The 24,486-nt window shown below is 39.9% G+C and overlaps 1 protein-coding gene across 1 annotated transcript in view; it reads right to left on the bottom strand.

Moving 5' to 3' along the window:
- Positions 1 to 3,749: 3,749 nt before the first annotated feature.
- ilf2 (interleukin enhancer binding factor 2) overlaps positions 3,750 to 24,486 on the bottom strand; it is a 66,217-nt gene continuing 45,480 nt past the window's right edge. The window contains exons 11-15 of the mRNA XM_059980048.1: positions 14,519 to 14,580; positions 13,850 to 13,964; positions 9,421 to 9,511; positions 5,488 to 5,660; positions 3,750 to 3,912 (exon numbers count right to left, since the gene is read on the bottom strand). Coding sequence (XP_059836031.1) covers positions 5,512 to 5,660; positions 9,421 to 9,511; positions 13,850 to 13,964; positions 14,519 to 14,580 — 417 coding nt within the window. The 3' untranslated portion in view covers positions 3,750 to 3,912; positions 5,488 to 5,511. The remainder of the gene's footprint in view (positions 3,913 to 5,487; positions 5,661 to 9,420; positions 9,512 to 13,849; positions 13,965 to 14,518; positions 14,581 to 24,486) is intronic.

Below are 24,486 nucleotides of genomic sequence, written 5' to 3'. Positions count from 1 at the left end.
CCAGGCTACAGAGACAATTGCGTGGTACCACAAAGCCTGCAATTACAGGTTGAGTTGGAAGGTGACGGGACCCCACACGCTATTGTTATTCCAGAGGGTGGTGTGAAAAGGCAGAATTTGAAATGCTGTTTGAACAAAGAGTTTGAACTGAAAACTAATAGCCTGAAGGGTCCTGAAGAGAAAACTAGCAACTTGCGTAAAATTAAAGAATTGGGTGGAAATTCAGAAGATGGTCCAAGTTGGGGACACATTGTTGATAAAATAACTCCTATGGAAGGAGCGGACGAAAGCCTATTTTGCCAGGGTGCCCAAGCTCCCCACGTGGGAATTAACCGGAAAAGAGGCGAGGGTTAAAAGAGGAGAGGCAATTTTTAAATAGCAAAAGCCGGTTTTATGGGATTTTGACAAAGCATGTGAATAATAAAGACAACCCCATGGAAGCCTGACTGTTAAGTTTGAAAGCAACATAAAGATTAGTATTTGCATGAATTTTTGTAGTATACCCGTAAGCTAAGATCACAATTCTTTAGTTTTTGTTTGCTAAAGAAAAATAAGACCTACAAATAGTTGGTTAGTAAATTGGAGTCTGATGCTAGAAGACTTTAGTAAGGTACAAGATGTTACGGTATTAAAGGAAGTGACAATGCAATTGGTAACCATCTAGATACTGAATTGAATGTATAACTGTATTACTCTGTAGAAAAAAAAACTTTGGTGTTGTGTTAGATCCTAAAATCCTGTAAGACTCTATATTACTTCGTTTTTTTCCGATGGTAAAAAACGCATTGAAGAAAGGGGGTGTTACGTCCGTGGCCCCCTCCTTTTTGAGAATCGCAAGATCACTATTAAGTTAGGTCAGGAGACCCAGGAAATGAGAGAAAGACATGCAGAATCCACAAAGAGTTTGGAATGTGTCCTGGCCTCCGAAAGGCAGAACCATTGGTAACGGCTATTGTCTCTTGGAGACGGAATTGTGTATTGAATACTGTACGATTCATCGAAGCCCCCAGGCAATGTACCGAGGGGAGTTGGTGGAGGGATTGCATCATCCCAACCTGACTGACATCTGAGACCCTGTGAGTCAGGATAAAAGAGGGTCTGGGGAACAGCCCCTTCAGACGCACCAGAAGAAATGCTAGAACTCCTGTAACAGCGTAATAGCGAATGCCGGTGGAGAAGCCCACGTGCGTCCTTTTCCATTTGCCTCGGAATTGGTAGTAGGCCTTTACCACGGAAGCACGGCTTTAGCTAACCACAAAGGGGAAATCAGCCCCCAACGACTCTCGAAGGATTGACATCATAAAAGGAATGGGCAAGTTAAACCTCCGTCTTTCTCTCCAACCAAAAAGCTGCACTTGAGTGACTTTTATATTTCCATCGGACAATACATTATCCCCAGACGACGATAGAGCTATTTCTTATTGATTATTATTATACCCGCGCTTTTAGATTTAGTATTGACGACGTATATTATCTGTATGTTTGCATTGATATTATTTTTGTGTATTTTTATCAATAAATACTGTTAAAAATAGTACCATCAGACTTCAACGGACCTCTCTATCTTTGCTGGTAAGTGACCCAGTTACGGAGTACGTAACACTACGCTGCTGTGGCTCCCAATTATAAGAGAGAAAAAAAATACAGTACTGTGCCAAAGTCTTTGACACCCTAGACTTTTTATATAAACCTTATTTTAGATATTTCATGTTTTGTCTTCTGCATTAGAGTGATAGTAGAAAGAGCAAATTTTAGATTTTCAAACATTCATTTTCCAAAAAATTAAATGTTAGAGAAAGTTTTGCATCTCATTAAAGTAACATTAAATAAAAGACCACCTTGAAGCTTAATTATTTTGCAGGCATGATTAAACAAAGATAAAAAAAAGGGTGATAATGACCGATGACATAATGAAACTGATTAACTGAAACAGAAGGAACCAAACTAAAAGGTAATGAAGCACAAGGTGGTCATCCTGCATCAGCAAAGTCTCTCCCAAGCAGAAATTTTGCAGTAGACAGGAGTTTCAAGATGTCTTCTTCTGAAGAAGCACAAAGAAACAGGCAAGGTTGAGAACCTGAAATGAAATACTCAGCCATGGAAACTGAGAGCAGCGGATGAGAGATACATCAAACAGACGTCCCTTCTAAATCAGAAGAATCCAGCACTGCATTCAGTTCTGAACTTACAGGAACTATTGAAACCCAAGAACACCCCTCCACAGTCCAGAGAAGTCTTGTCAGAAGTGGTCTTCATGGAACAGTTGCTGCCAAAAAGTCATTCCTCTGGTGGAAACAAAGCCAAGAGACACAACGAGGCAGAAAAACACCAAGTCTGGGGAAGAAACAATGCCAGCAAGTACTCTGGACTGTCAAGTCAAAATTTGACATTTTTGGCTCAAACAGGGGCAGTTTGTCTGAAGAACAGCTGGAGAATGCTACATGGATGAATATCTGTCGCCAACAGTGAAGCATGGCAGACAATCCTTGAAGGTTTGGGACTGCATTTCTGCAAACGGAGCTGGTCAGAATTCTCATCCAACATGTAAAACCACCAGGGACAATGACCCCAAACACACAGCCAAGGTCATAAAGAACTATCTTCAGTGAAAAGTAGAACAAGTTCTGCAACAGATGGTGTGCCCTCTACAGAGTCCTGATTTCAGCACTGAGGTTGTGTGGGATTATCTGGAGAAACAGTAGCAAGCAAGACAGCCAAAGTTTGCAGAAGAACTGTTTGCCATGATGCTTGGTACCAGTTGATTTTCTTATAAAACTGCACCACAGTATACCTAAGAAAATTGATGCAGTTTTAAAGAAAAAGGTGGTCAGACCAAGTATTGATTTGATTTAAGTTTATACTCTTTATTGCATTTTATAGTATTTTTTGATATTTAGAAACTTTTCATCACATTATTTTTGATAGCATCTTCGCTGTACAGAATTACATGTACCTAAAAGACTTTTGCACAGTACTGTGTGGATGTATGTATTTTATTTATATACATAAGTAGGTCACAAAAGACAGCAAAAATAATGAGCTAGTGTTCTTGGGTTCATTGTCCATTCAGAAGTCTGATGGCAGAGGGGAAGAAGCTGATCCTAAAATGTTGTGTGTGCCTTCGGGCTCTTGTACCTCCGCTCTGATGGTAGCAATGAAAAGAGGGCATGTCTTGGATGCTGGGAGTCCTTAATGATGGAGGAACACCTAACAATACTATTTTTTGTCAAGGAGAACAAATAAATGCTGGAAAGCTTCTGCAGATATTGTCCATTCCAGCTCACGAAGGATTTTAGTTCTGCCCATCACTATTTTCTCCAGTCAGAGTATTGTCAGGACAACAGAAATGCAAAGTTAGTTCTGTTTTCACTCCTTCCCCAAAACTGGACTCCTGCCTGATGCCTTCCCAGGAATCTATTAATCTTCATCTAAACCCTTCCACAACCCTCCATTAGATTCCAGCTATGAGTCACTTACAGGAATTTGTTCCATTGTATAGTATCTTAAGAGTTCAGCTTACAGTTCCATCCTGTGCACACATTGTATAGTAACAGACAAGATAATCTTCCAAGCAACAGGTCTCCAAAGAAATGATATTCTTAATGAGAGTGCCTTTAAAAGTTTGATCATAGATGCAGATTGTAACAATTGGTAAACAATGCAACAATAATGAACTCTTTCGATGCAGTGATTTAATACATTGTGATTGTCTGCTGCTCCACTACCATTTCACTGATAGATCAGAAAACTAAAACTAAAGAAAAATTTTATTGCAATTAGAACAAACTACAAAAATAACACAATAAACTGGGCAAAACATAACAAAACGGAAAGTTCAGACAGGCAGTCTGGTCCAGTGCCAAGTCTGGTGGGTGCGTTGTCTGACAAATTTTGCAGTTCCTGGACATTGATCTGAAAAAGAGAACGGGGAAGCAGAAAAGGAGAAAACAGGAGAAACCTTTAAGTCTGTGTTCATGGGGTCATGTGAATCTTCAGTTTGATGCAGGTGGGTAGCAGACATGGTCAGTTACATTTGTCCACAGAAACTAATTTTACCAGTTGGCCAGCATTGTATCTCTATCTTAGGTCAGTCAAATAGCTCCATGTTCAGTGAACAGAAGTTTGTATGAGCCAACATACACAAAATGCTGGAGGAACTCAGCAGGCTAGGCAGCATCTTTCGTCTGAAATGTCAACTGTACTTTTTCCAAAGATGCTGCCTGGCGTGCTAAGTTCCTCCAGTATTTTGTGTGTTTCACTTGGATTTCCAGCTCCTGTAGATTTTCTCTTGTTTGTGAGAAGTTTACTTGAGGCAGGAATGCTAGCCCAGACACTGGGAAAATAGTCCATTCTTTTGAAAAGTGCTGTGAAATCTCTGAAAGATCATGTGAACAGGCAGAAGGGTCAGTTTAATGCTTGCTCTATAAGATAAACTGGCGATGTATCCCATCTTTATGTTGTAACATATGATGCCAATTTTTAAAATTTAATTAAGCAATATATATGCCAATCATCACAATTAAGGAGAATTCTTCAAACTCCCAAGATCTCATGAGTTTAGCTAAAGATGGTCAAAAAATACAAAGAATAATTCTCTTGGTCCACCACTCTCAATTAAAAGCGCTATCCTAAATGCATGTGCTATGGCTTGTTGACTTATCATCTCAATCATGTCAACTAGTACAGCTCAACCATTATTCTGCTTTAGATAAAGACAATGCTTCAAGTATTACTCATGAATGTTGAAACCACTGTTTTTTTAATAATACGTTTTAAAAGATTTGTACTTTTTAACAAACATGTATTTTTGCACACTGGCAGAGAGCAGTACAGCAGCTCAACTAACGGTTTACCACCTTTCTCATTGGCTAAGTATTAGCACATGAACCACGTGATATAATTGTTTTAATTACGTAGCCTATTAATTTATCTCTAACTAAGGAATTTCTTTATCTTTTCTGTCTTTTCAGAACTGCCATCTTTATTCTCTTGTCAGCATTAATTCCCCTCTTAGGATCGTTTCTCAGCTCCTTATTTAGTTTGCTTATCATTTGTATGTTGGTTTGTACTCTAAAATAAACTGAAATCTTGGAATGAAGACTGTTTGCCATTTTTGACTCACAGAAGAACCCTAAGGATCAGAAATTAAACAGAGATCCAGCATGAACGTTTAACACCAATGAACAAAAAGGTATTCAACATAGTTGAGAGGGAACTGGAATGTAATGGGAGGTGTGCAATACCTTTCACTTCTACTATGAGGAGCCTTTAGCAATGCAGTTCTAACTTAGCACCATGTCCACAGGATCTCAAACTGCATAACACGAGGGTGATGTATCTGTAGCTGCAGTGGGGTACGGAGCTGGGATGGGGGTGGACGGATGAGATGGGGACACAATCCAAGGATAAACTCCAGCAAAAATAATGCAATAAATGATCCTGGTGACAAGAGGGCTGATTGCAGAAAGAATGTGGGATTACACCTACTACTAATAAATGTCCGACATTCCTTTATTCTGTGGTTTCCATGTTCTCCTCCTCCTCCTCTGCTCCTTCCGTTGCCTCTTCCTCTCCCTCCTTCTTTTCAGGCGGCTTCTCATAGGCCTTCTCTGATGGGGTCACGATCACTCCGTCCCAGGTGGACATTTCGACAGCCAAGTCTGGTGAACAAAAAAACATGATCATCATTTCAATGGCTTGCTGCCTGGGGGTCTTGACAACAAATTGCAGATCCTACAGTGTGTAGTGGACATGTTTCCATGCCCAACTTGAAATGAAGGTGGTCGGGACAGTAATACCTGAGAGAATCAGTGTTGAGAGTAGCATTCAAGCTAACTATATTGAATCTCTGGCCTCCAGTGCTCCTATCAACACAGCTGAGTGATAGCCAAAAGTTGAATAGGTTAGGATTTTATTACCCTCAGCATAAGAAAATGAGGGGAGATTTGACACAGGTTTATAAAATTATGAGGACTATAGACAGGGTAAAATGCAAGCAGGCTTTTTCCCACTGGCTGAGACTAGAACTAGAGATCATAAGATAAGGATAAAAGATGAAATACTTAAGGGACACCTGAGGGACAACTTCTTAACTCGGACAGTGGTAGAAGTGGAAAAAGCTGCCAGCAGGAGGTTGTGGGTGCGGATTTGATTTCAACATTTAAGAGAAATTTGGACAGGTACATCAATGGGAGGGGTATGGAAAGCTATGGTCTGGATGCGGGTCGATGGGACGAGGCAGTATAGCTCTGCACAAACTAGATGGGCCAAAGCAGCTGTTTCTGTGCTGTAGTGCTCTATGACAGGATAGCTACAACTCCTCTTTTTATAATGTATCTCCATCATCTCTATGAGGAGACAAATTCAAACATTTGGCCACCTCTGGAGGCAATATTTTAAAGATACTTCACACATAATTGTTACTAATTTGCATAACTTTTCTGAAGGGCTTTCCTACCTACCATCCTGTACCTTCTTCCCCGGATAATGAACCCAAGCTCATCTCCTTAAATTTTCAGAACCAAGTTTAACTGATCTTTGGGTAAACAAGCTATATGGGTGAGCAAGATCATACATTCCAGAATTAGTCCTCTGTAATTTAGAACAAAGAAAAGAATGCACAGTACAGGCCCTACAGCCCACACTGTTGTACCAAAGTTTTAACTTACATTAAGGTCAATCTAACCCTTCCCTCCCACATAGCCCTCCACTTTTCTTTCATCCATGTACCAATCTAAGACATCCCTAATGTACCTGCCTCTATCATGACCCCTAGCACCTACCACAGTCTGTGTAAAATAATTCCCTCTGAAATCCCTCCTAAACTTTCTTTCAATCACCTTAAAAGTATGCCCCCTCATATTAGCCATTTCTGCCGTGGGCAAAATGTCTCAGGCTATCTGCTTAATCTATGCCTTTTATCATCTTGTCCACCTCTATCAAGTCACCTTTCATCCTCCTTTGCTCCAAAGCTTGTTTAACCTATCCACATAAGAGATGCTCTCTAATCCAGGCAGCTTCCTGATAAATCTCTTCTGCGCCTTCACAAAAGCTTCCACATCCTTCCTATAATGAGGCAACCAGAAATGAACCAGACTTGTGTTGGGAAGAAGCATGGCTACCAGGCAGCTTGAGCTTAGCCACTGCACGCTGAACTTGGAAAGCCTTGCACCATTCATTATTCACAATTGAAAAGTGGGTTACTTGAATAAACTAGCAATTTCATGGAATTATAAAGGAGCGGGGAAGGAAACGTCAGTATACCAACCCCTGAACATTGTCATCTATTTCAATCTATTCAGATTGAATGCATGATACTGGAAATCCAAAGCAATACACACACAAAATGCTGGAGGAACTCAGCAGCTCAAGCAGCATCTATGGGAATGAATGAAAGTTGATGCTTCAGGCAGAGACCCTTCTTCAGGACTGGAAAGGAAGGGGAAAAGACACCATAATAAAAAAGGCGGGGTGAGGGGAAGGAGGACAAGCTAGGTGATAGGTGACGCTGGGTGTTTGGGAAAGGTAAAGCGCTGGAGAAGGAGAAATCGGATGGGAGAGGAGAGTGGACCATTGGAGAAGGGGCACCGGGGTGGGGACGACAGGCTGATAAGAAGAATTAAAATACCAGTGGGAAATAGAAGAGAGAAGGGGGCGGGTAATCAGACAGGTTACTCAGAAAGAGCTTTAAAAGCCAGGACACAAACTGAATCTCCAAGAGGTAGGTTGGTGAATTGGCTAACTTTGCTTTAAATTTGCATAAATCCTGTGCATGTTTCTGTTACAAATCTGCACATCAGTTAAAGCAGACATCCACTGGGAGCAGACCTGCTTGCTGGTGGCTCAATGTGTGCCGAAAAACAGCTCATTAAAAGCAGCCTGCCAGCCACTTGCAGTAACATCGCTTAAAAAGTTACACAATGGAAAAACTATCGAAAAGAATTAAGCTCCCACTCAAATCTGCTGATGATAGAGATTCCAGCAGGGAGGCCAAAGACACACATGGAGGCAAGGAAGATTCTCTCATCTCTTCTCCTACACTACCAATCTCTGAATTATTTCTCAGTGATAAAGAACTGCAGATGTTGGTAATGTAAAATAAAAACAGAAAATGCAGCAAGTCAGGTAGCAACTGTGGAGAGCATCAACGCTGAGGCTTTACAAGGCATTTGGAGAATTGTAAGCAGTCTTGGGCTCCGAAAGAAAGGATGCGCTGGCACTGGAGGGTCCAGAGGAGGCTCACGAGGATTATTTTGGAAACATAAGGGTTAACTTATGAGAAGCGTTTGATGGCTCTGGGCCTGTACTCACTGGAGTTTAGAAGAATTGGGGGGGGGGGGGGGGGTGGGGGAGGTTTATTGAAACCTATTAAATATGGAAATGTCTAGACAGAGTGGACATAGAGAGGATGTTTCCTGCAGTGGGGGAGTCTAGGCCCACTAGCACAGGCTCAGAATAGAAGGTTGTCCCTTTAGATCAGAAATGAGGGGAATTTCATTAGCCAGAGGGTGGCGAATCTGTGCAATTCATTACCACAGACAGCTGTAGAGGCCAAGTCATTGGCTATACTTAAAACGGAGGTTGTTAAGTTCTTGAATAGTGAGGGCATCAAGTTACTAGGAAAAGGCAGGGGAATGTGGTTGAGAGGGTTAATAAATCTGCCATGATGGAAGGGCAGAGCAGACACAGTTTATTAATTCTGTTCCTTTGTTTTACCAGTCTTATGGAAAAAAACAGATGCCACCCAACCTGCAATGTACAGTTGCAAGAAAAAGTTTGTGAACCTTTTGCAGTTACCTAGTTTTCTGCATTAATTACTTAAAAATATTCATCCAAGTCACAATAATAGAAAAGTACAATCTGCCTTCATGAGCACATACAATGTATAGTTTTTTATTATGTATTGCAATGTACTGCTGCAGGAAATGAACAAATTTCAACACATCCACCAGTGATTTTCAACCCGATTTTGATTTTGGAATGCAGACAGCCCAGGCAAGAAAGATCTTTGAAGAGCACAGCTTCCTTTTGCATAATATGTTATCAGAACCATTTCAAGAATTTAATGGAAGGACGCAAAACACACACATCATCCTTTGGATAAAGAAACACTTCCTCATCTCTGTTCTCGAGGTAAATCCTTGTATTCTGAGGCTGTGCCCTCTTGTCCTCGACTCCCACATATTGGAATCATCTTCTCCATGTCCGCTCTATCTAAGATGAGATTTAATTATCTTACTGGCTGCATCAATTACTCCAATGCAGTGGCTCATTATCGTAGGAGGAAATGCACTTGCTAAAGTAACAATTAATCCAACTTGCCAGAGGTTTTGTGGAGGGGAGCATCAAAAATGCTGCGGGGGAGTTGAAGGGGAAGGGAGAAGAGGGAATGGAGAAGTAAGCCCATGGCATTAGACTTACTGCTGGCATCTCCTTCAAGTCCCAAGATCTTTCGATAACCTCCGTGTGAGAGAATGCGGACCAGGGTCTGTGCTGTGAAACACACCATGTCCTAGAAGAACAAGAAACAACAAACACTTGGCTATTGCAAGAAGTAACACACAGAACAGACTAATCTTACATTTATATCATGCACTGAACACAAATTCCAAATGCACTCACTATTGCTCGTTTTATGTTTGTATATCCCACACTGCCCAATTATATCCGTGTGACTGATTAGCCTACTAACCCCTACGTCTCTGCAACGTGGGAGGAAACCGGAGCACCCGGAGGAAACCCAGATGGTCACAGGGAGCATGTACAGAAAGGGATGAAACAGAAGCCAGGATGTTGGCACTAATCTCACCAAGTCCTTTGGTTCTACACACTGACAGCCACATTGATCTTTAATGAAACCAATCTTTATTCTATTTTAGAGAAAACATGGTTCCAGGCCCTTCTGACCAATGATCCCGTGCCACCCAATTACATCATTGCAACCAATTAACCTACTAACATGTAAGTGCTTTGAATGTGGGAGGAAACCGGAAGAAATCCACTTGTTCACAGGGAGAGTATTCTGTATTCTATTGTAATACAGATAAATTATGTACTAATATCCCATGAGGAGCAATTAGGTAAATAATTAGGTAATGTCTTGCTTATAAATGTGATGCTGTATGCAGGATCAAATTTGTTCAGGAGTTTAGGAATTTTCTGCAATTTCCCAGAGAAAGGACAAAACTCAAAGCTCTTTATCTGCATGCATATAACATTCATAACAAGTTAGGCAAATTAGCAGCATTTTATTAGTTTAATAGAATTAATCTGGTATAATAGCTATTAAAAAGATGTGGTTGCAGATTGACCAAAGTTACTAATTAAATAGTTTTGTGTATTAAACTTTCAGAGAAAGACAAAGTAGAAAAGGAGTAAAATGTAAAATGTGGGGCAAGATCAACTCAAAACTAAGTAAAACTAGCTTGGAGCATTTTACTGTCTCTGAAAAGATTCTGAGAAGCATTGAGCATGAACCTCGAGGCGAAGAAACTACAAGACAGGGTTATGAGCCGATGTTCAGCTCTATTTCGCCAATTAAAGCTTCTGTTATGCACTGATTAAAGTGATGAGGAAGATTGAAGAGGCGAATGAGGAGGGCGAGCGTCGTTGGCCTTCTGATTGTTGGTGGGATCGCTCTGCTGCCGAAGAGGAAGCCTGTGTGGCTTATTACTGTCCCTGAAGTCTCTCTAGCTCAATAATGCTGGTGAATGTTACCACGATTTCTGCAAATGGATTTTGGACTATGGGCTTTTTTTCCAGTCTTATGGTTTCTATATTCTGTGTTTTTGCCATTCTTTCTCGTTTTTGTATGGGGATTTGGAGGGGATTGGTGATCGTGTTGGTGGGTTTGCTTTTTGCCTCTGAACTGACTTCCATGCTTTTTCTTGGTTTTGTGGCTACCTGGAGAAGTATCTCAGAGTTATATACTGCATACATCGATAATAAATGAACCTATGAACCTTTCAGATAACTTCAAGGGGCAGAAAACATTGGTGGGGACTGAAAAAGTAAGCTTGATCTCAGAGTACAGTGTGTAGAGCTTTACCAAGATGTTACCTGGATTAGCGAGCATGTTGTACAAGGCTAGGTTAAGGGAGCTATGGCTTTTCTTTCTGGAACAGAGGAGGATGATAGGCAGTTTGACAGAGGTGCACAAGATGATACAAGGAATAATTCAAGTGGACAGCTACAGACTTTTTCCAAGGGTAGAAATGGCTAATACGAGGAGCATAATTTTAAGGTAATTGGAGGAAAGTACAGGCAGGATGTCAGAGGCAAGTGTTTTGGCTTGCTTGTTATTTTTTTTAATGAGTGGTGGATGTGTGGAACGCACTGCCAAAGGTAGTGGTAGTGGCATTCAACAGACAGACAGACATATTTTACTGAACCCGAGGGAAATTGGGTTTCGTTACAGCTGCACCAACCAAGAATAATGAAGAAATATAGCAATATAAAACCATAAATAATTAAATAATAAGTTAATCATGCCAAGTGGAAATAAGTCCAGGACCAGCCTATTGGCTCAGGGTGCCTGATACTCTGAGGGAGGAGTTGTAAAGTTTGATTGCTACAGATAGGAATGACTTCCTATGACGCTCAGTGTTACATCTCGGTGGAATGAGTCTCTGGCTGAATGTACTCCTGTGCCTAACCAGTACATTATGGAGTGGATGGGAGTTATTGTCCAAGATGGCATGCAACTTGAACAAATCTTCCTTTCAGACACCACCGTCAGAGAGTCCAGTTCCACCCCCACAACATCACTGGCCTTACACCTTCTGCTGGTGTCTACTACCCTCAGCCTGCTGCCCCAGCACACAACAGCAAACATAATAGCACTGGCCACCACAGCCTCGTAGAACATCCTCAGCATCGTCCGTCAGATGTTAAAAGACCTCAGTCTCCTCAGGAAACAGAGGTGGCTCTGACCCTTCTTGTAGGCAGCCTCAGTGTTCTTTGATCAGTCCAGTTTATTGTCAATTCATATCCCCAGGTATTTGTAATCCTCCACCATGTCCACACTGACCCCTTGGATGGAAACGGGTCACCGGTGCCTTAGCCCTCCTCAGGTCCACCACCAGTTCCTTAGTCTTCTTCACATTAAGCTGCAGATGATTCTGCTCACACCATGTGATAAAGTTTCCCACAATAGCCCTGTACTCAGCCTCATCTCCCTTGCTGATGCATCCAACTATGGCTGAGTTGGATGCATCAGCAAGGGACTCTTAGACAGGATGATAGAGTAATGGAGGGTGCAAGAGGGAAGGGTGACATTGATCTTAAAGAGTATATATCAGAAGGTCAGCACAACATTGTGGGCTGAAGGGCCTGTACTGTGTTGTATGTTCTATGTTGCATATACTGTAAGCTTACAAAGAAAAGGTAGAGTAGTTTAACTTGGAAAGTTAAAACTACCTGTAACAATTGTAGAATGGTAGTCATGGATTACTATATACACAATGGAGCCCTTAGAATGTAATAGACTGAGGAGTGAACTTATAGAAGAGTACAAAGTCATGAGGGGGCATAGACAGGGAGAATGCTCACAGTCCTTTTCCCAGGTTTGGGGAAATCAAGAGCTAGAGGGCACTGTTCTAAGGTGTGGGAGAAGAGATTTAATAGGAACCTGAGGTGCTACTTTCTCATACAGGTTGTCTGTATATTGAACACCTGCCTAGTGTGGTGATAGGGCAGAGACACTATGGACATTAGACAGGCACAGGGTTGATAGAAAAATTGAGGATTATATGGGAGGAAAAAGTTAAATTTATCTTAGAGTAGACTAAAAGATCAGCACAACTTGGTGGGGCAAAAGGCCTTACTGTGCTGTAGTGTTCTATGCTTGGACAAGTACACAAATAGAAAAGGTTTGGGCAGGCGTGTCAAATGCTGGGGAAATGGGGCTGGCTTAGATGGGAATCTTGGTCAAAGTGGACCAGTCGGACTGAAGGGCCGTTTCTGTGCTGTGTGACACGATGACTAGCATCACTTAGTTAAGCTGTGCATGTACCTGGTGAAATGGGACTCAAAATTCTGAAGCCACAATTTTTTACCAGTTCTGAAGCAGACGATGCAAACAGCTAGAAGGATAAGACAGACCAAACTACATGAAACCACACAGACACTGTGGATGAACAGAGACTTGGACAATCATAAAAGATGACTGGCAGATTGATCAGATGCTTAAAAAGTGCACATGGGGCTACATGATTTTGCAGACTTACTCAATGCTGAATGTAAAATCAAAAACTGAGTCAAGCCGCAGTAGGAATCGTCAGGTTTATTATCAGTGACATTTGTGAAGTATGTTGTTTTGTGGCAGTAGTACCATGCAAGCCATAAAAAAAACCATTGTTAGTTACAATAAAAAACATAAAAATAAGAAAGAAGTGCAGTAAGAGAACAATAAGTGAGGTGTAGTAAACATTACAAATGACTGTCAAATGTACTGCCAGTGGAGACTGCAGTGCACTGTTTAAATGGGCAGTAAATGAGATCAAAGGAAGGAATTTGTAAAGCTGTGGAAAAGCACAGGGGTGGGTGCCAAGTGGATTCCTCTCATATATTGTGTCAGTGTCAATGATGGACAGAATAAACTGCCTTCACACTCTGTGATTCTGAAAGATGTTAAAAAGTATGAATGTTAGGATGTGTTTGGGATATTAGGTTGAAAGAGCAGACAAAAGAAAGATGTACAGAAAAGCTGGATGAACTCAGCAGGTCGGGCAGCATCTGTTGAAATGAGCAGTCAACGTTTCGGGCCAAGACCCTTCGGCAGACAAAAGGAACGTGCTGAACCTCGGAGGACCTGGCTCTCTCAATACCTTCACCAGCTCTGGTAGCTTACCTGTTGCTCGAGGGTCATCACGGTGTGGACGCGGAAGTTTCCACTTTCACATGGATCTGTAATTCCTACCGATCCAGGCAGGAATAAACCTGCTGCGAGGAGCTGTAAGCAGCGTCTGTGGGAATCCAGGAGACAAATCAATCCTCTGCACACTATCCCCATGAATGAGGTTACCACTGTCTCCAAGGCTAGGACAATTCAGAGCAACCCTATCCAATACTAACTGGAGATTCCAACCCCGTAGCCTTCATGCACCAGTAAAATACAGCACAATACAAACACTTTAGCCAACTATGTTGTGAAGATCTTTTAACCTATTTCAAAATAAATCTAAACCTTCCCTTCTACATAACCCTCCATTTTTCTTTCATCCATGTAAGTCTCTTAAATGCCCCTAAAATAGTTCACCTCTAAATAAATTTTATTAAAATAATTTCATTAAATTTCTATCCCAGCCACCCCTCATCACATCACCTTACTACCTTTAACACATAGCCACTGCACCTTTTTTCTTTAAAAAACGCAGTACGGCTCTCTGCTAAGAACTTTATCCCGCTGGAAACCATCCCCGGAAAATTCAGTACACAGCACTGTTATATTGAAGCAAGTTAAAGGTTCCGCATCATCAACCCAACACCACTGCACCCCAGAAAATGCCCCTGCGCATACCTGAAGGCGATATTGAGGGCCAGTGGCTGTCTGGATGGGTTGTTCATTACAGCAGAGTGACCCTGCAAAAGAGTTTGAGTCTCTGATTACAAAACATGTCTTAAAACTAAGCATCCCAGCATGCTGGGGTTGGGAGTGCTATGGGTGCAGCCCAGTCTCTCAAGTCTCCCCAAAGATAGATGGATGCAAGGATGTTTCTCTCTGACTAAAAGTTAAACAGCAATGAAACGTTTCAACTTGTGGGGACACCAAAACCAGCAAACATTTGTATTTATACAAATGGCACAATAATGCAACAGTGAACGTAATGTTGGTGACCCAGGTTCAGTTCCCTCCACTGTTTGTAAGAAGTTTGTACATTCTCCCCATGATCATGTAAGTTTACTCCGGGTGCTCTGGTTTTCTCCTCCATTCCAAAGACTTGCAGGTTAATAGGTTAATTGTTCACATGGGTGAGGCAGGCTCATTGGGCAAAGGGGCATATTACGGTGCTGGATAGGTGGACAAATAAGTAAACATAGCACAAACAAACAAATAAAATAAACAGCCAGGGATGAATCTATCAGAGAACTCAGAAGAAACTTCTTTGCAGAGTGTGAAAGCTGTGGTGTGGAACTTGGTAGGGTTGAGGCAAAAATCGGAGATCCTCCGAGGTGAAGCTGGATAAACAGATGAAAGGAAGGAAGAGAATGACAGTGATGGGGTCTGATGCCAGAATCTCATGTGCAGTACAAATGCCTGCAAGGATCAACAGGAGCGACAAGCCTGTCTCTGCAAGTAGACTTGTGTAACCGTGTGTAACATACATTCCCAAGTGGAGTACCAGGAATCACAGCCCCGTCTCACACAACTGTGTTTAAATTGGATATTGCTGGTAGGCAGAATAAAACATGATCACAAAAGTCAACAAGATTTAATAGGCACAGACTACTGCAGGGAGTGCGGAGAAACAAATTGGAAATGGGAATTGTAAAAAGAAAATAATAGGTGGAAGTTTTGTTGCTCCAAGGGGGTAACATGTGACAGGGAGCAGAGTCTAACTGGCAGAATTTGAGAGTGAAGGGGAATTTATTTTAGTTGTGTCACTTAGGTACCACATTGGAGAATTTCCTTTCTCCCTTCATTCTTCTAGCAATGATTCTGAATCCGTGTATTTCATTTTTAATGAGAAAATCTGATTATTTGCACTCTCACCATTCCCAGATTCCCATTTGACATTCCAGTGAAACAAAAACATCCCTTTAATGGCAGTACAGTGTTTGATAATCTTTGTAAATGGTTCCAGTAATTTAGACTGCATTTTGGCCCTTAAATTTAATGTTACTTGCAAGGGCATGCAGATACATGATGCTTTCAAAAGTCCATAAAAAGGCAAATTTAATCCTAGAGCGTTGAGGTAAAATCACTGGACACACCTGTGGATAACATTAAATTCAGCTGTTAGTTAGACCAAAACAATACAAATTACTGGAATAATTGATAATGATTAGCAGTTACTGCCAGAGTACGATTAAAGGAGTGCTTCTGTTTCAATGAATCAGAATTAGGTTTATTATCTCTTTCATTTGTCCTGCAATTTGTTGTTGTGCAGCAATACAGTGCAAAACATAAAAAATTACTTTCTTACGATAAAAAAATTAAATAGTGCAATAGTCCAGAAATCTGACGGTGGTGGGAAACAAGCTGTCACTAAAATGTTTAGTGTGTCTTCAGACTTCAGTACCTCCTCCCTGATGGTAGAATGGGTATTTAGAATGGGAATTGAATGAAAATCCTGAGAGTGTAGATAGTCAAATTTGTTTAGATAAAAAAATGGATTTAGAATATTACTAAAAGAATGAAGGGAGAAAAGTGAAGTGCCTAAATGAAATGGCCATTGATGTAAATGGTGAAGCCACTGTCAAGGAAAAAGGATTGAAATGTAATTCTGATATATGAAGGTCCACACTGATGAGCTGAATGACAGGCACTGTATTGATGTGCTGTGCTAGGAGGGCACATCTACTTTTTTTTATCCTGTTCTTTTATAAGTAAAATTAGCCAGAATTTACACATTGGATCATGAAGCAAAGGCTCTCTGCCTGAATGTGTGTTTAGGTGCACAAGGCAAGAACCAGACTAGAGATATACCTAACAGATAAAAAGCCTTCTCACGACTAAAACGCCCACAGTAAGGTATTTACCATAGTAACATTTTGGATGCAGTCAATAACTACTGAGGAAAACACAAAACAATTTCAGATACTGAAAATCTGCAGTCTGTTCCTGGGCTGGATGTGATCATGTGTTGCTTGGCACATGGGAGTGAAGTGGTTGAGATCTTTCACCACTCAACTGCACAATTGTACCTGGATCCCTCAGCAGCACCACTGAGCTTGTTATCATGTCAGTATTTACAGTACTTTCTATTTCTCAATGACCAACGGGATTTCATTCATTTGCTTGGCTTCACAGCTGACACAAGGCACCAAAATGTCACTTGTCTATCACTCCCTTCTAAGTGTGATCCGAAATTATCTGGAATTCCGTAAAACTTTCAATCTAAAAACCAGACCAGCTTTGGTCTCCCACTAAAAATACTGTCTTCCTGTCCAACCCCCCCCCCCCCCACCCCACAAAACCCACAGGTACCAATGAAAAGGGTAGGACAAGTGACAAGGTTCTGCTTAGGGAGTTAGGTACTATGTTAAAGGGCAGGACCTCCATGGTTGAGATCTCAGGATTGCTCTCCATGCTATATGCTAGTGAGGCCAGAACTAGGAAGATTATACAGTTTAATACATGGCTAAGGAGTTGGTGTAGGAGGGAGGGCATCATTGGGCTCTCTTCCAGGGAAAATGGGAGCTGTACAGAAGGAACGGTTTGCATCTGAACTGGAGGGGGACTAACATCCTGACAGGAAGGTTTGTTAATGCTGCACAGTAGAGTTTAAAATAGAGTTGCAGGGGGATGGGAACCAGAGTATCAGAACAGTTAGTGGAGATGTTGTGGAGGCAGATGTTGGTAAGACCTCAGACAAAGTTAGGAATCAAAAGATTGAGCATGGTACGAGTAGCGTCTTGAGCTGCCTATATTTCAACGCAAGTAGTATCATAGGAAAGGTAGATAATAATGCTGAACATAAGGTAGCTTGGTTTACAAATGGAAACAATGTGTAGTAAGGAAAGGCTGTTGAGAGGACAAAATTGCAGTCAACGGGATGAAATGCAATGTAAGAGATGGACAAAATCAAAAAGGATGAATACGGGACTGAAGGTGTTATATTTGAATGCACGCAGTATATGGAATAAGGTAGATGAACTTGCAGCACAGTTGCAGATTGGCAGGTATGATGCTGTAGGCATCACTGAATCAAGGCTGAAAGAAGATTATAGCTGGGAGCTTAATGTCCAAGGGTCTCATTGTATTGAAAGTACAGGCAGGAAGGCAGAGGGGGTAGAGTTGCTGTGATGGTAAAAAAATGAAATCAAATCATTAGAAAGAGGTGGCACAGGGTTGGAAGGTGTTGAATCGTTGTGGATTGAGCTAAGGAAATGCAAGGGTACAAAGACCCTAATGGGAGTTGTCTACAGATCCCCAAATAGTGGTAAAGATGTGGCCTACAAATTATAGCAAGAGATAGAAAATGCATGCTAAAAGGGCAATGTTACAATAGTCATGGGGGCTTCAGTATGCAGGTAGATTGGGAAAAATCAGGTTGGTGCTGGATTCCAGAAGGACAAATTTCTAGAGTGTCTACGAAATGGCCCATTTTTTTTACAGCAGCTTGTAGTTGAGCCCACAAAAGTGAATAAACTATTCTGGATTAGGTATTGTGCAACAAAGCAGAATTGATTAGAGAGCTTATGGTAAAAGATTCCTTAGGGCAAGTGATCATCATATGATCAAATCCACCCTGCAATTTGAGAAGGAGAAGCTGAAGTCAGTGGAGTAAAGGGAATTGCAGAGGCATAAGTGCAGCTGGCCAGAAATGATTGGAAAAGAACGCGGACTGAGACGACATAGAGCAGCAATGGCTGGAATTTCTGGAAGAAATCTGGAAAACACAGGATATATATATCCCAAAGAGTAAGTATTATAAAGGAAGACAACTGTGGCTAACAAAAGAAGTCAAAGACAACATAAAAGCCAAAGAAAGGACATATATTAAATCAAAAATTAGTGAGAAGTTAGAGGATTGGGAAACTTTTAAATGCCAACAGAAGGCAATTTAAAAAGTCATTAAAAAGGTAAAGAGGGAATATGACTGTAAGCTAGCCAATAATATTAAAGAGGATACCAGAAGTTTCTTACAGTGTAAAAGAGAGGCAAGAGTGGATAGCAGACCGCTGGAAAACAATGCTGGAGATGTAGCCATGGGGGACAATTAACCGAATAAGTATTTAGTGTCAGTCTTCACTGTGGAAGACACTAACAGTATGGTGGAAGTTCCAGGTGTCAGGGGTCATGAGGTGTGTGAATTATCATAACTAGAGAGGAAGTTCTTGGGGAAACTGACAGATCTTAAGGTAGATAAGTCACCTGGACCAGATGGTGTACCAGGGTAGTGAAAGAGGTGGCTGAAGAGATCATGGAAGCGTTAGAAATGGTCTTTCAAAAAGCACAAGATTCTGAAATGGATCCAGAAGACTGGAAAATTGCAAATCAGACTCCACTCTTCAAGAAGGAGAGAGGCAGAAGAAAAGAAACTCCAGGCCAGTTAGTCTGCCCTCAGTGGTTGGAGTTGATTATTAAGGATGAGGTCTCAGGGTACTTGAAGGTAGGTGATAAAATAGGCCGTAGTCAGCATGGTTTCCTCAAGGGAAAATCTTGCCTGATAAATCTGCAGAAATTCTTTGAAGAAATAACAAGTGGGATAGAGAAAGAAAAATAGGTTGGTGTTGTGTACTTGGATTTTCAGAGGGCCTTTGACAAGGTGCCACACATGAGGCTGCTTAAAATACAGCCCACTGTATTACAGGAAAGATTCTAGCATGGATAAAGCAATGGCTGATCGGCAGGAGGCAAAGAGTGTGAATAAAAGGATTGACTACGGTGACTACTGGTGTTCCATAAGGGTCTGAGTTGGGGCCAATTCTTTTTATGTTATATAACAATGATGGAATTGATGGCTTGTTGCAAACTTGCAGATGATATGAAGATAGGTGGAGGGGCAGGAAGTTTTGAGTAAGTACAGAAGTTACAGAAGGACTCAGACAGATTACACAAATGGGTGAAAAATTAGCAGATGAAGTACAGTGTCGGGAAGTGTATGGTCATGCACTTTGGTACAAGAAATGAAAGGGTTGACTAATTGCTAAAGGTAAAGACAATACAAAACACTGAGATGCAAATACACTTGGGACTCCTTATGCAGGCTTCCTTAAAGGTTAATTTACAGGTTGAGTCTGTGGTGAGGAAGACAAATGCAATGTTAGCATTCATTTCAAGAGGGCTAGAATATAAAAAGTAAGGATATAATAAAGCACTGGTGAGGCCTCACTTGGAGTATTGCGAGTAGTTTTGAAATCTCATTGAAACATATTGAATGATGATAGCATGGATGTAGAAAGGATGCTTCCTGTGGTGGGAGCCTGAGAATAGAGGGATGTCTTTTCAGAACGGACATGAGGAGGAATTTCTTTAGCCAGAGAGTGATGAATCTGTGTAATTCTTTGCCACAGGCAGCTGTGGAGGCCAAATCCATTTAAAGCAGACAGGTTGATGGATCCTTGATTGGTCAGGGTATGTAGAAATACAGGGAGAAGGCAGGAGATTGGGCTGAGAGGAAAATTAGATCGGCCTTGAGAGGACTCGATGGGCCAAACGGCCTAATCCTGCTCCTTTATCTCATGGTCTTATGGTGGATAAAAGCCCAAGTTTCTGATCATAATTGTGCTGGCAGAGAGAAAAAAATCATGATCTTTGTTGATGTGGCCACATCCTTATTCCTGTCAGAGTACGAGGAATTCCAGTTCATTGTCATTTCAATTGTATACATGTATACCTGCAAACAGAATAATGTTCCTCCAGACCAAGATGCATATAACTCACACACAACACAAAGTAATATTACCACAAATAAATTAACAAGTAAGCTATATTCCAGAAGACTGACATTTAGCACAAGGTGCATTTACAACACAAGTCAAAAAGTAAACAGTATAACACTACTGTCGCTTCTTACGTGGTGAGACCTGGGTGGTGGCAGTGAGTTCAGTAGACTCTGGGAGAAGAAACTGTTTCCCATCCTAACAGTCCTGTCCTAATGCTATGGCACATCCTGCCTGATGATAGGGGGCCAAAGAAATTGTTGGACAGATGAGAGAGATCATTGACAATGCTCAGGGCCCTGCACACTGGTAAATATGTCAGATGGATGGAGGAGAGCCATTGATTCTCTCAGCAGACGACAACAGTTCTGTAGCATTGCTAAGAGAGTACAAGAGAGATCATGCAATTGCTTCACCCTCAGGAACAGACTTTTCGGCTCACCATAGTGCCACTTTAAACTAATCCCATCTGCCTGTACATGACCCAGTTTTCTGTTCCTTGTCTAAATGCCTCATAAATATTGATATAATAGCTGTCCAGTGTGTTCCAGGCACCCAACAGACTGTGTAAAAAAATACTTGTTCCACAAATGTTAAAACTGTCCCCTTCTCCCCTTAAACTCACATCCTCTAGCATTTGACATTTCCACTCTGGGATAAAGTTCTGACTATGCCTCTCAATTTTATACACTGTTGTGAAATATTCCCTCAGCCTCACCAGAGAAAACAATGCAAGTTTGTCCAATGTCTCCCTATAGAAAATACACTCCAATCTAGGCTACATCCTGGTAAACCTATTTTGCCCCCATTCCAAAGACTCCACATCCTTCCTAACGAGCTGATACACCACAGAGATAATGAACGCCACATTCAACCAGTCTGTTCATTCTAACCAGAGCATGCTAATGTCCATGGTCTACTGAGATACATCTCATCTTTACTTATCTAATTCTTTTTCTTTTCTTTTTCAATCTTTTTATTGAATTTCATATATAAAACAAAAACATATTGTGAAATTGAATAGGTTATGGGTACATTAGACTTGGTTAAATTAGTAATAGAATAACAATATCTTATTAAAATGTCAGCAAAAAAATAGTACATTAATCAATGTAACCTATATTAATTATACATGAAAAAAACAAGAATAATCATCAAAAGAAGAAAAAAAAATTTTAAAAATGCAAGAAAAAAAATATATATTGGAAAAAAAAACCTAAACTAAACTAACATGGGCAACAATAACAGTTTATATATATATGATAGTGTCAAAAACTCCGGAACTCCATACCAGAACAAGAATAAAAAGAGAGGAGGTTTGGAAGAGATCAAATTAATTCATATGAAAATGTCGAATGAACGGTCCCCAAGTTCCTTCAAATTTAATTGATGAATCGAAAATAGTACTTCTAATTTTTTCTAAGCTCAGACAAGAAATAGTTTGAGAGAACCACTGAAATGTGGTAGGAGGGTTTACTTCTTTCCAATTTTGTAATATAGACCTTCTGGCCATTAATGTTGCAAAGGCGATCATTCGTCTAATTGAAGGGGAAAACCGATTACCATCCTCATTTGGTATACCAAAAATTGCAGTAATAAAATGAGGTTGTAAATCAATATTCCAAATTGAGGAAATAATAGCAAATATGTCCTTCCAATAGTCATGTAGAGTGGGACATGACCAAAACATGTGGGTCAATGAGGCCACATCTAAATGACATCTGTCACATTGAGGGTTAATATGAGAATAGAATCGAGCAAGTTTATCTTTAGACATATGAGCTCTATGTACAACCTTAAATTGTATTAAAGCATGGTTAGCACATATAGAAGAAGAGTTAACCATTTGTAAAATTTTTTCCCATTTTTCTGTTGATATATTGTATTGAAGTTCTTTTTCCCATTCTTGTTTAATTCTACCTGATATTTCTGGTTGTATTTTCATAATCATATTATAAATAAGAGCCACTAATCCCTTCTGACAAGGATTCAAGGTAAAAATCATATCTGAAAAGTCTATCAAAGTTGAATTGGGGAAGGATGGTAGAACTTTATGTAAAAAATTCCTGATTTGTAAGTATCTAAAAAAATTAGATTTAGTTAAGTTAAATTTGTTGGAAAGTTGGTCGAAAGACATCAAACTACCTTCAAAAAAAAGATCTCGAAAACATATTATACCTTTCCTTTTCCATATGCTAAAAGCTTGATCTGTCAAAGAAGGTTTAAAAAAGAAGTTAAGTAAGATAGGGCTATCTAGAACAAAGTTTTTCAGAGTAAAAAACTTACGAATTTGAAACCAAATTCGTAATGTGTGCTTGACAATAGGATTGGATAACTGTTTATTGAATTTAACTAAATCAGTAGGAAGAGAAGAACCAAGAACAGAGAATAGAGAATATCCTTGTGCATCATTGCATTCTAAATTTACCCACTGTGGGCACAATGGTGAATCCAAATCTAATTTCCAATATATTAAATTTCGAATATTATTCGCCCAGTAGTAAAATCTAAAGTTAGGTAAAGCTAAACCACCATCTTTTTTAGATTTTTGTAACTGCCTTTTATTTAACCTGGGGTTTTTATTTTGCCACACAAATGAGGAAATTTTAGAATCAATGTTATCAAAAAAAGATTTAGGAATAAAAATTGGTAAGGCTTGAAATAAATATAAAAATTTCGGTAAAATCATCATTTTAATAGCATTAATCCGGCCAACTAATGATAAAGATAAAGGAGACCATCTTGTAGTAAGTTGTTGAATCTGAAGCATAGGTAAAAAATTCAATCTGAATAAATCTTTATATTTCTTGGTAATTTTTATACCTAAACAAATAAAGTTATCAGTAATAACTTTAAATGGTATCCTGTCATTCAATAAAGTTTGCGCATTTAAAGGGAATAATTCACTCTTATCCAAGTTTAGTTTATAACCAGAAAAACTACCAAATTGAGCCAATAAGGATAAAATAGCGGGAATAGACCTGTCAGGATCGGAAATATATAACAAGTCATCAGCATAAAGTGATAACTTGTATAACTTCTCTTGGGTAATACCAAAAATATTAGGGGATTCACGAATAGCAATGGCTAAAGGTTCTAATGCAATATTAAATAATAAAGGACTTAATGGACAACCTTGTCTCGTACCACGAGATAATTGAAAAAAAGGGGATCGGTAATTATTTGTAAGAACAGAAGCAACAGGTTTATAATAAATTAATTTAATCCACGATATAAAATTAGGACTAAAATTAAAATTTCTCAAGGCATTAAATAAGTATGTCCATTCAACTCTATCAAAAGCTTTTTCAGCATCTAATGAAATAATACATTCTGGGGTTGTGGGTGAAGAAGTGTAAATTATATTAATCAATTTTCTAACATTAAAAAAGGAATACCGGTTCCTAATAAAACCAGTTTGATCTTCTGAAATAATTTGTGATAGTAACTTTTCTAATCTAATAGCTAAAATTTTTGTAAGAATCTTAGAGTCTACATTTAATAGCGATATAGGGCGATAAGATGCACATAGAGTAGGATCCTTATCTTTTTTAAGAATTAGAGAGATAGTAGCTTCATAAAAAGACTGGGGTAGTCTCTTCTTAGTAAATGCATCATTAAAAATTTCACATAACCAAGGGGAAAGCAAAGAAGAAAAAGTTTTAAAGAATTCTATAACCATCAGGACCAGGAGCTTTCCCTGAATTCATTGATGAGATAGCCTTTCCTACTTCAGCCATAGAAATAGGAGCATCGAACAAGCTCCGATCTTCATCTGTCAGTTTAAGAATATTCAAATTGTTAAAAAAATTATCCATCATGGATAGATCGCCATCAAATTCTGATTGATATAAAGATTTATAAAAATTTTGGAAAGTATTATTAATTTCTTTATGATCAGTAGTCAGATTACCGTCATGTTTACGAATTTTAATA

Source organism: Hypanus sabinus, chromosome 9, assembly GCF_030144855.1.
Source record: "Hypanus sabinus isolate sHypSab1 chromosome 9, sHypSab1.hap1, whole genome shotgun sequence".
Lineage (NCBI taxonomy): Eukaryota > Metazoa > Chordata > Chondrichthyes > Myliobatiformes > Dasyatidae > Hypanus > Hypanus sabinus.
Note: the sequence above shows the minus strand (reverse complement) of the source record. Positions and strands in the feature narration are given on the sequence as shown.